The 12239-nt window shown below is 50.0% G+C and overlaps 2 protein-coding genes across 3 annotated transcripts in view; both read left to right on the top strand.

Moving 5' to 3' along the window:
* LOC137347345 (alpha-taxilin-like) overlaps positions 1-12239 on the top strand; it is a 141334-nt gene that overhangs the window by 11204 nt on the left and 117891 nt on the right. The window lies entirely within an intron of this gene.
* The window catches only part of LOC137347346 (importin subunit alpha-7), a 238812-nt gene that overhangs the window by 218756 nt on the left and 7817 nt on the right, over positions 1-12239 (top strand). The window contains exon 13 of one of the 2 annotated variants that reach the window (XM_068011819.1): positions 8857-9199. The exons of the other annotated variant lie outside the window; for it this stretch is intronic. Within the exon in view, the coding sequence (XP_067867920.1) occupies positions 8857-8860 (4 nt within the window). The 3' untranslated portion in view covers positions 8861-9199. Of the gene's footprint in view, positions 1-8856; positions 9200-12239 lie in introns of those variants that run through there. 2 annotated transcript variants of the gene reach the window in all.

Here is a 12239-nt window from a genome sequence, read left to right as displayed (position 1 = left end):
TTAATTTTTCAAAATTTGCTAGATTCTGGAAAGGTTCCATCAGACTGGAAAGTAGCAAATATAAACTCCATATTCAAGAAGGGAGGCAGAAAACGGGTAACTATAGGCCAGTTAGCTTGACGTCTGTTGTGGGGAAGGTGTAAGAATTGATCATTAAAGAGGATATAGCTGGGCACTTAGGAAAAGCTGAAGGTAATTGGGAATCGTCAGCATGGTTTTGTGAAAGGGAAATCATGTTTAATCAATTGGGAAGTGGGAGGTGGTAGCGTAGTGGTATTGTCACTGGACTAGTAACCCAGAGACCCAGGGTATTCCCCTGGGGACATGTGTTCAAATCCCACCTTGGCAGAAGGTAGAATTTGAATTCAATTAATAGAAAAAAAGTCTGGAATTAAAAAGTTAGTCTAATGATAGCCACATTGTCGATTGTCACAAAAAAACATCTGGTTCCCTAATGTCCTTTTGGAAAGGAAACCTGCTGTCCTTACCTGGTCCGGCCTACATGTGACTGCAATGTGGTTGACTCTTAAAATGCCCTTTGAAATGGCCTAGCAAGCCACTCAGTTGTACCTAACCGCTAAAAAGTCGAACAGCACTGTGGGTGTACCTACCCCACATGGACTGCAGCGGTTTAAGAAGGCAGCTCATCACAACCACCTTCTCAAGGGCAGTTAGGGATGAGCAATAATGATGCCCACATTGCATGAAACGAATAAAAAAAAAAAAAATTATTGGCGTTCTTTGAAGGAGTAGTATGCACTGTGGATAAAGGGGAGCCCGTTGACATACTGTACTTTCATTTCCGGAAGGCATTTGACAAAGTGCCGCATAAATGTTAGACAGAAATCACGCCTGCCAAATAGAAACATATTAATTCTGTCATATGGGACTTAAAAATGGCAGGAGATCTCAGACCCATGTTATGCTCCTCTTGCTCAATGTGGGAGCTCAGGGACACGGCTGATGTCCCTGACTCCTTCACGTGCTGGAAGTGTGTCCAGCTGCAGCTCTTGTTAGACCGCATGACGGCTCTGGAGCTGCGGATGGACTCACTTTGGAGCATCCACGATGCTGAGGAGGTTGTGGATAGCACGTTTAGCGAATTGGTCACACCGCAGATTAGGATTGCTGAGGGAGAAAGGAAATGGGTGACCAAAAGGCAGAGAAAGAGCAGGAAGGCAGCGCATGTGTCCCCTGCGGTCATCTCCCTCCAAAACAGGTATACCGTTTTGGATTCTGTTGGGGGAGATGGCTCACCAGGGGAAGGCAGCAGTAGCCAGGTTCATGGCACCGTGGCTGGCTCTGCTGTTCAGAAGGGCGGGAAAAAGAGTGGAAGGGCTATAGTCATAGGGGATTCGATTGTAAGGGGAGTAGATAGGCGGTTCTGTGGTCGAAAATGAGACTCCCGAATGGTATGTTGCCTCCCAGGTGCACGGGTCAGGGATGTCTCAGATCGGCTGCAGAACATTCTGAAGGGGGAGGGTGAACAGCCAGTTGTCGTTGTGCACATAGGCACCAATGATATAGGTAAAAAAAACAGGATGAGGTCCTACAAGCAGAATTTAGGGAGTTAGGAGCCGTTAAAAAGTAGGACCTCAGAGGTAGTAATCTCAGGATTGCTACCAGTGCCACATGCTAGTCAGCGTAGAAATGAAAGAATAGTCAGGATGAATGCGTGGCTTGAGAGATGGTGCAGGAGGGAGGGGTTCAGATTTTTGGGACATTGGGACCTGTTCTGGGGGAGGTGGGACTATTACAAATTGGACGGTCTACACCTGGGCCGGACTGGAACCAATGTCCTTGGGGATGCTTTTGCTAACGCTGTTGGGGAGGGTTTAAACTAATGTGGCGGGGGATGGGAACCAAATGAGGAGGTCAGTGGACAGTAAGGAGGTAGTAACTAAAGCCTGTAAGGAACTAGATAATGAAGTCAGCGTGACTAAGGGGAAGAGTAGGCAGGGAGCAGATGATGAACGCAAAGGGACTGGTGGTCTGAGGTGCATTTGTTTTAGTGCAAGAAGTGTAGTAGGTAAGGCAGATGAACTTAGGGCTTGGATTAGTACCTGGGAGTATGATATTGCTATTACTGAGACTTGGTTGAGGGAAGGGCACGATTGGCAACTAAATATCCCAGGATATCGATGCTTCAGGCGGGATAGAGAGGGAGGTAAAAGGGGTGGAGGAGTTGCATTACTGGTCAAAGAGGGTATCACAGCTGTGCTGAAGGAGGGCACTGTGGAGGACTCGAGCAGTGAGGCAATATGGGCAGAACTCAGAAATAGGAAGGGTGCGGTAACAATGTTGGGGCTGTACTACAGGCCTCCCAACAGCGAGCGTGAGATAGAGGTACAAATATGTAAACAGATTATGGAAAGATGTAGGAGCAACAGGGTGGTGGTGATAGGAGATTTTAATTTTCCCAACATTGACTGGGATTCACTTAGTGTTGGAGGTCTAGATGGAGCAGAATTTGTAAGGAGCATCCAGGAGGGTTTTCTAGAGCAGTATGTAAATAGTCCAACTCGGGAAGGGGCCATACTGGACCTGGTGTTGGGGAATGAGCCCGGCCAGGTGGTTGAAGTTTCAGTAGGGGACTACTTTGGGAATAGTGATCACAATTCCGTAAGTTTTAGAATACTCATGGACAAAGACGAGAGTGGTCCGAAAGGAAGAGTGCTAAATTGGGGGAAGGCCAACTATACCAAAATTTGGCAGGAGCTGGGGAATGTAGATTGGGAGCAGCTGTTTGGAGATAAATCCACATTTGATATGTGGGAGGCTTTTAAAGAGAGGTTGATTAGCGTTCAGGAGAGACATGTTCCTGTGAAAATGAGGGGTAGAAATGGCAAGATTAGGGAACCATGGATGACAGGTGAAATTGTGAAACTAGCCAAGAGGAAAAAGGAAGCATACATAAGGTCTAGGCAGCCTTGTTGGGTATTGCAGGAACCTTACTGATGGATTTGACTTAAAGCCAGCCCCTTTATATAATATCCTGCAAAGAACTACTATATGCCTGGCGGACAATTTAATCTGCTGAGTATTTCCAGCATTTCTTGTTTTTGTTTCGGATTTTCAGCATCTGCAGTATTTTGCTTTTACTTTAGTGGACAATTTAATCTACCAGGTGTGTCACATTTTGACAGCAAAGGCCCTCCAGGGACCTTTTGTGTCAAAATCATTGGGGGTGTACAAGGGAGGAGCCAGAAATCAAACCAGCACTCAAAATTTATTAAACGGACAACAAGCACCAGTCACCACGGTTAACCCCACATCCGAATTACTAACGAGTAAGGTTACGACCCAACTGCCACAAGTGACTGGTCTCCCTTGCCCGGCCTTGACTACAACACCAGAAAATGGACTTGCAATAATAAAAAGTAATAAAATTGTATATGATAATATAAAGCTTGAGTTGGTACCGGTAATATTGAATATCTCAGATATCCAGCTACCTGACTGGTGCCCTGAGAAGATCCGAGAGTTGTACAAGGTATTACTGCAACAATTGTTGAGACAGGTATTTGGTAATGAGAAAATAATAAAGGGAAAGAGCCATAAACGCAGCTTAGTGAATGATGCAGCCACAGTCCTTAATACAGGAACTTCAATTGTCAATACTATAGATTTGGAAAATGTGGACTAGAAGGTTAGAACTTTCAGTCAGCTAGTAAAGGATATTTTTTAAAAAAAAGGAACAAAAGGCACAGAAGTGGTGTAGCTAAAGTAGGACAGGATCTGTCAAAAACAGTGACAGGACTGGTGAGAGTACGGGAAGGTCATGCTCATACTATTAATGATATCATAGAAAAGGTAAAGGAGGTCCACGACATTTCAAATAATGAAAGTGTTTGTAGTACATATGGTTCGTGGATGTTAGAACAAACGAAGGAAAATCGGAGGCAAATTGATGCAGGACAGGTACCAGTTTGGATAAATTACACCCAGTTGGAGGACTTAGCTAGTCACACAAATGATAAAATTATCAGATGCCAACTCAGAAAACATAAGGTATGGAACGGTCAGGAATGTGTAAATACAGGATCTATGAGTATCGGAGTAGTGTTGGGAATACCTGTAATTCTGAGAGATAAGTTAGGGATACAATTACATGAAGTAGAAAATATAGGAGTGATAAGGGGAAAAGATTACATAGAATTCCATGATATTTTACCCTACGTTATGGAAATTGGAAAAGAGGTAGTTGGAACAACATTGTCTGAATGTAGTCTGGAAAACCTGGTGGTCATATGTCCTCATCCTATATATAAAACGGCAGAATCAAAATGTGGGTTTAATGCCACTAAATTACACCATGCAGACTAGGAAAGCATTGTCTGGGCTAACCCATGTGGCCTATATGGGAAAGGGGAGATATTGCTTAACCACCACAACGAAGGAGTACCAGTATGGACATAACGGAACTTGTCCGGTGAACAACAGTATGTTTTGTTTCAACCCACAAATACCAATGTTGGTAGACATACAAAAACGAAAGACAGAAAGTATTAAGGAGGGTTTGACAAATTACCTCCAGTAAAATAAATATACTATTGCGCAATTGCCCACACGCTTGGGTAAAGAGAGACAGCAGCTAGAAGCCACTGGTGTAGTGTACTACAATCTGGAACAACAGTTGAAGAAGCTACAAGATGAGATTGACGAGATAAACGATTCAACCTGGTGGGAGGACTTATGAAACTGGGGGTCAAACGTGCAGATGCACCCCTGGTTTAGAATTATCTCCCATGTCCTGATAGTGGTTTTGGGTATCATGGTGTGATATGTGACATACTTAATTCGGAAACTTAAGAAATTAATTAGGCGATGTGAGAGGATGTATGAATACAGGATGGACAGCTACCTTAAAGACGATCAGTTTTCAAACTTGCTCTATAAAAGATAGACAATTAGTTATGCCACACAAGGGTGATTGTGTAACCTATTCGTAAATACTTAAAATGAATTAATGAATGGTCAATTTGCTCTAAGAATGAAATTGCGGCTGTATTATGTTCGTACAATTGATTATGTAATGGTGATGATACAAATGCCTAAATGTATGGGATACAACTATGTGCTGCTATTACTGTAGCCAAGTTACTGTTACGTGAATATGGGCCGAGGTTTGGAATCCCTGAAATCATATCTAGCGACAATGGCCCTTCACTTCTTGCTGGCGGCACAAGGGGGGGTGGGGGTCTGTGCAGCTCATCCTGTACGTTGTCATCCAACTCTTCCTTTGTTGCATCCGCTCCGTTTGCCGATCACAGAATCTCCAGGGTCCTGGTGGCAATCCAACAACCCATCTCCTCCCTCTCCTTCTGAATCATGACCCCACGAAGGATGAAGCCCAACGGCTAGCAAATATAGAACTTGAGTGAGACCTGGCAGTTGTCCTTCCAGGACAAAAGGGGGGAAGTGTGGAACCTGAGGTGAGCCATCCTTGGACTAGGGGTGTGAGTTTGCTTGGTCAGTATGTTTCTCACGCAAACTGCTACTCAGGAATGTGCCATGTCTGGCTGATGAGATAAGAAGAGTGTTGTTGAAGCCTGATGTCTCTTTCTGTTGTTGCGCTGTACCAGCTGCAAGGCCAATGGTGAGATATATATGTAAACGAAGGATTGAAAATTACTGTATCTTATTCGTTTAGAGCAAGAATTAAATTGTAATATTATTGGTGCTTTAGAATGCAAATTAAGGATTGAAATATTGTTGTAAGATTATTGGTTGCAGAATAGTATAATTGCCACTGTTTGACTGTAATTCTTTAGAACATCGCACTGAGTCTCAATGTGAGCTCTACTGTGTTTGTTCTCCTTGTGCACAAGTTAATAAAGTAGTTTGCGAGTACTCATCCGAGGAAGTTTGATTTATTTTGCTCTAGTTTCTTCCACGATAGAAATGGCAAGATTAGGGAACCATGGATGACAGGTGAAATTATGAAACTAGCTAAGAGGAAAAAGGAAGCATACATAAGGTCTAGGCGGCTGAAGAAAGACGAAGCTTTGGAAGAATATCGGGAATGTAGGACCAATCTGAAACGAGGAATTAAGAGTGCTAAAAGGGGTCATGAAATATCTTTAGCAAACAGGGTTAAGGAAAATCCCAAAGCCTTTTATTCATATATAAGGAGCAATAGGGTAACTTGAGAAAGGATTGGCCCACTCAAGGACAAAGGAGGAAAATTATGTGTGGAGTCCGAGAAAATGGGTGAAATTCTAAACGAGTACTTTGCATCGGTATTCACCGAGGAGAGGGACATGACGGATGTTGAGGTTAGGGATAGATGTTTGATTACTCTAGGTCAAGTCAGCATAAGGAGGGAGGAAGTGTTGGGTATTCTAAAAGGCATTAAGGTGGACAAGTCCCCAGGTCCGGATGGGATCTATCCCAGGTTACTGAGGGAAGCGAGAGAGGAAATAGCTGGGGCCTTAACAGATATCTTTGCAGCATCCTTAAACACGGGTGAGGTCCCAGAGGACTGGAGAATTGCTAATGTCCCCTTGTTTAAGAAGGGTCGCAGGGATAATCCAGGTAATTATAGACCGGTGAGCCTGACGTCAGTGGTCGGGAAGCTGCTGGAGAAGATACTGAGGGATAGGATCTATTCCCATTTGGAAGAAAATGGGCTTATCAGTGATAGGCAACATGGTTTTGTGCAGGGAAGGTCATGTCTTACCAACTTAGTAAAATTCTTTGAGGAAGTGACAAAGTTGATTGATGGAAGGGCTGTAGATGTCATATACATGGACTTCAGTAAGGCGTTTGATGAGGTTCCCCATGGTAGGTTGATGGAGAAAGTGAAGTTGCATGGGGTCCAGGGTGTACTAGCTAGATGGATAAAGAACTGGCTGGGCAACAGGAGACAGAGAGTAGCAGTGGAAGGGAGTTTCTCAAAATGGAGACGTGTGACCAGTGGTGTTCCACAGGGATCCGTGCTGGGACCACTGTTGTTTGTGATATACATAAATGATTTGGAGGAAAGTATAGGTGGTCTGATTAGCAAGTTTGCAGACGACACTAAGATTGGTGGAGTAGCAGATAGTGAAGGGGACTGTCAGAGAATACAGCAGAATATAGATAGATTGGAGAGTTGGGCAGAGAAATGGCAGATGGAGTTCAATCCGGGCAAATGCGAGGTGATGCATTTTGTAAGATCCAATTCAAGAGTGAACTATACAATAAATGGAAAAGTCCTGGGGAAAATTGATGGACAGAGAGATTTGGGTGTTCAGGTCCATTGTTCCCTGAAGGTGGCAACGCAGGTCAATAGAGTGGTCAAGAAGGCATACGGCATGCTTTCCTTCATCGGATGGGGTATTGAGTACAAGGGTTGGCAGGTCATGTTACAGTTGTATAGGACTTTGGTTCGGCCACATTTGGAATACTGCGTGCAGTTCTGGTCGCCACATTACCAAAAGGATGTAGATGCTTTGGAGAGGGTGCAGAGGAGGTTCACCAGGATGTTGCCTGGTATGGAGGGCGCTAGCTATGAAGAGTGGTTGAGTCGATTCGGATTATTTTCATTGGAAAGACGGAGGTTGAGGGGGGACCTGATTGAGGTGTACAAAAGCATGAGAGGTATAGACAGGGTGGATAGCAAGAAGCTTTTTCCCAGAGTGGGGGATTCAATTACTGGGGGTCACGAGTTCAAAGTGAGAGGGGAAAAGTTTAGGGGGGATATGCGTGGAAAGTTCTTTTTGCAGAGGGTGGTGGGTGCCTGGAACGCGTTGCCAGCGGAGGTGGTAGACGCGGGAACATAGCGTCTTTTAAGGTGTATCTAGACAGATACATGAATGGGCAGGAAGCAAAGAGATACAGACCCTTCGAAAATAGGCGACAGGTTTTGATAGAGGATCTGGATCGGCGCAGGCTTGGAGGGCCTGTTCCTGTGCTGTAATTTTCTTTGTTCTTTGTTCTGTCATCGTGTTTTTTTCTCTCTGGGAAATATGTGGTGTGTCTTTAAGACAGCAAAGGATCAGTACCGCTTTAAGAATCAGCAAGCCTCAGGAGTTAGAGAAAGTGCATTTTGGTTGCCATTGGGTACAAGCATATGGAGAGGGAACCAACCAGCTTCAAAGAATGCATCCTGGTTACCTGGCAACAGCCATTCAGGGACCAAGGAGCAGATATACAATGTTGCAATTATTTTTTGAACTGGCTTTTTAGTTGAAGACAGTCTGTTCTAACAGAATACAGACAGACAGCTGGTGTTAGCACCTGAAAGAAGAGTTCTCAGCCATTTAAGCTGAAGGAAGAGAATTTAGTCTGTTTAATTATTATTTCTCAAAATTCTAAAGCCAAGCCAAAACGCAGATCTCTGATAATTTAGATTGAAAGAAGGGAAGTTAGACTGTGACCATCTTTTATCCATCAAAAACTCTAAAGTCAGGTGGCCTGCCGGACTGAACATTGAGTTCAATCATTTCAGAGCATGACAGCCCCCCATTTTACTTTAATTTTTAGTTATTTTTTCTTCCTTTTTTTTTTACATTCTTTTTTACATTTTTTACAATCCTTTTTTTTGCATTTATTTCATTTCATCTTAGTTTGTTCAGTTTGCTTACCCACTGTTTTTTTTCAGGTTTACACTTGCTGCTGTTCAATATTCAGTGTATTTACACCTAATCTTTACTAATGCTTTGTCTTTCAACACACCATTAACATATTGTTTGCCTTTGCTCCGTGACCTTTTGGTCAGCTATCTGGCCTGGTCCAATCTGCACCTTCTCCTTTTTTATCTCTTGCCCCACCCCCACCTCACTTGCTTATAACCTGTGACTTTTCTAATATTTGTCAGTTCCGATGAAGGGTCACTGGCCCGAAACGTTAACTCTGCTTCTCTTTCCACAGATGATGCCAGGCCTGCTGAGTGGTTCCAGCATTTCTTGTTTTTATTTCAGATTTCCAGCATCCGCAGTATTTTGCTTTTATTTTGATTCTATTGAAAGTGTTTGCAAGTTGTTAATTGTTGAAATCTATCACTGGAGAAGGACAGCTTACTGCTGCAATTAGATTATGGACTGTTCTAAAGTTGAATAACCTTGTTTCTCCATCGGATGACCGCAAGGACTTCAAGCAACATTGGACTGTAAATTTGCAAGAGCTCTAATTTTTTTCTATTTTAAATACTTTTTATATCATAGTGTTTACGAATTTAGTTTTTCTAATTAAACACTTAATTTCTTGATTTCAAGACACCTAGTTTGGTTCACCTCATTCGGGGGTTAATAGATGGTACAATTTGGCTGGGTCTTAACTTATTTAAAACTTTCTAAGTTAACAGCAGCTGCTGTTTTTCACGAGATGGTCACATGAACTACCTGCTGGCCGGACTAGGGACTTTTTGAATTGTGCCAGACAAAGGACAGACTGCAATTTGAGAAGGAAGGTCTCCCTCCCTCTCTCTCCCTGCTCTTCCCCCTTCCCCCCCCTGCTCTTCCCCCTTCCCCCCCCGCTCTTCCCCCTTCCCCCCCCTGCTCTTCCCCCTTCCCCCCCTGCTCTTCCCCCTTCCCCCCCCCTGCTCTTCCCCCTTCCCCCCTGCTCTTCCCCCTTCCCCCCTGCTCTTCCCCCTTCCCCCCCTGCTCTTCCCCCTTCCCCCCCTGCTCTTCCCCCTTCCCCCCCCTGCTCTTCCCCCTTCCCCCCCCTGCTCTTCCCCCTTCCCCCCCTGCTCTTCCCCCTTCCCCCCCTGCTCTTCCCCCTTCCCCCCCTGCTCTTCCCCCTTCCCCCCCTGCTCTTCCCCCTTCCCCCCCTGCTCTTCCCCCTTCCCCCCCTGCTCTTCCCCCTTCCCCCCCTGCTCTTCCCCCTTCCCCCCCTGCTCTTCCCCCTTCCCCCCCTGCTCTTCCCCCTTCCCCCCCTGCTCTTCCCCCTTCCCCCCCTGCTCTTCCCCCTTCCCCCCCTGCTCTTCCCCCTTCCCCCCCTGCTCTTCCCCCTTCCCCCCCTGCTCTTCCCCCTTCCCCCCCTGCTCTTCCCCCTTCCCCCCCTGCTCTTCCCCCTTCCCCCCCTGCTCTTCCCCCTTCCCCCCCTGCTCTTCCCCCTTCCCCCCCTGCTCTTCCCCCTTCCCCCCCTGCTCTTCCCCCTTCCCCCCCTGCTCTTCCCCCTTCCCCCCCTGCTCTTCCCCCTTCCCCCCCTGCTCTTCCCCCTTCCCCCCCTGCTCTTCCCCCTTCCCCCCCTGCTCTTCCCCCTTCCCCCCCTGCTCTTCCCCCTTCCCCCCCTGCTCTTCCCCCTTCCCCCCCTGCTCTTCCCCCTTCCCCCCCTGCTCTTCCCCCTTCCCCCCCTGCTCTTCCCCCTTCCCCCCCTGCTCTTCCCCCTTCCCCCCCTGCTCTTCCCCCTTCCCCCCCTGCTCTTCCCCCTTCCCCCCCTGCTCTTCCCCCTTCCCCCCCTGCTCTTCCCCCTTCCCCCCCTGCTCTTCCCCCTTCCCCCCCTGCTCTTCCCCCTTCCCCCCCTGCTCTTCCCCCTTCCCCCCCTGCTCTTCCCCCTTCCCCCCCTGCTCTTCCCCCTTCCCCCCCTGCTCTTCCCCCTTCCCCCCCTGCTCTTCCCCCTTCCCCCCCTGCTCTTCCCCCTTCCCCCCCTGCTCTTCCCCCTTCCCCCCCTGCTCTTCCCCCTTCCCCCCCTGCTCTTCCCCCTTCCCCCCCTGCTCTTCCCCCTTCCCCCCCTGCTCTTCCCCCTTCCCCCCCTGCTCTTCCCCCTTCCCCCCCTGCTCTTCCCCCTTCCCCCCCTGCTCTTCCCCCTTCCCCCCCTGCTCTTCCCCCTTCCCCCCCTGCTCTTCCCCCTTCCCCCCCTGCTCTTCCCCCTTCCCCCCCTGCTCTTCCCCCTTCCCCCCCTGCTCTTCCCCCTTCCCCCCCTGCTCTTCCCCCTTCCCCCCCTGCTCTTCCCCCTTCCCCCCCTGCTCTTCCCCCTTCCCCCCCTGCTCTTCCCCCTTCCCCCCCTGCTCTTCCCCCTTCCCCCCCTGCTCTTCCCCCTTCCCCCCCTGCTCTTCCCCCTTCCCCCCCTGCTCTTCCCCCTTCCCCCCCTGCTCTTCCCCCTTCCCCCCCTGCTCTTCCCCCTTCCCCCCCTGCTCTTCCCCCTTCCCCCCCTGCTCTTCCCCCTTCCCCCCCTGCTCTTCCCCCTTCCCCCCCTGCTCTTCCCCCTTCCCCCCCTGCTCTTCCCCCTTCCCCCCCTGCTCTTCCCCCTTCCCCCCCTGCTCTTCCCCCTTCCCCCCCTGCTCTTCCCCCTTCCCCCCCTGCTCTTCCCCCTTCCCCCCCTGCTCTTCCCCCTTCCCCCCCTGCTCTTCCCCCTTCCCCCCCTGCTCTTCCCCCTTCCCCCCCTGCTCTTCCCCCTTCCCCCCCTGCTCTTCCCCCTTCCCCCCCTGCTCTTCCCCCTTCCCCCCCTGCTCTTCCCCCTTCCCCCCCTGCTCTTCCCCCTTCCCCCCCTGCTCTTCCCCCTTCCCCCCCTGCTCTTCCCCCTTCCCCCCCTGCTCTTCCCCCTTCCCCCCCTGCTCTTCCCCCTTCCCCCCCTGCTCTTCCCCCTTCCCCCCCTGCTCTTCCCCCTTCCCCCCCTGCTCTTCCCCCTTCCCCCCCTGCTCTTCCCCCTTCCCCCCCTGCTCTTCCCCCTTCCCCCCCTGCTCTTCCCCCTTCCCCCCCTGCTCTTCCCCCTTCCCCCCCTGCTCTTCCCCCTTCCCCCCCTGCTCTTCCCCCTTCCCCCCCTGCTCTTCCCCTTCCCCCCCCTGCTCTTCCCCCTTCCCCCCCTGCTCTTCCCCCTTCCCCCCCTGCTCTTCCCCCTTCCCCCCCTGCTCTTCCCCCTTCCCCCCCTGCTCTTCCCCCTTCCCCCCCCTGCTCTCCCCCCTTCCCCCCCCTGCTCTCCCCCCTTCCCCCCCCTGCTCTCCCCCCTTCCCCCCCCTGCTCTCCCCCCTTCCCCCCCCTGCTCTCCCCCCTTCCCCCCCCTGCTCTCCCCCCTTCCCCCCCCTGCTCTCCCCCCTTCCCCCCCCTGCTCTCCCCCCTTCCCCCCCCTGCTCTCCCCCCTTCCCCCCCCTGCTCTTCCCCCTTCCCCCCCCTGCTCTTCCCCCTTCCCCCCCCCTGCTCTTCCCCCTTCCCCCCCCCTGCTCTTCCCCCTTCCCCCCCCCCTGCTCTTCCCCCTTCCCCCCCCCCTGCTCTTCCCCCTTCCCCCCCCTGCTCTTCCCCCTTCCCCCCCCCCTGCTCTTCCCCCTTCCCCCCCCCTGCTCTTCCCCCTTCCCCCCCCTGCTCTTCCCCCTTCCCCCC

This window comes from Heterodontus francisci, chromosome 31, assembly GCF_036365525.1.
Source record: "Heterodontus francisci isolate sHetFra1 chromosome 31, sHetFra1.hap1, whole genome shotgun sequence".
Classification (NCBI taxonomy): Eukaryota; Metazoa; Chordata; class Chondrichthyes; order Heterodontiformes; family Heterodontidae; genus Heterodontus; species Heterodontus francisci.
This window is presented reverse-complemented; position numbering and strand designations above follow the sequence as displayed.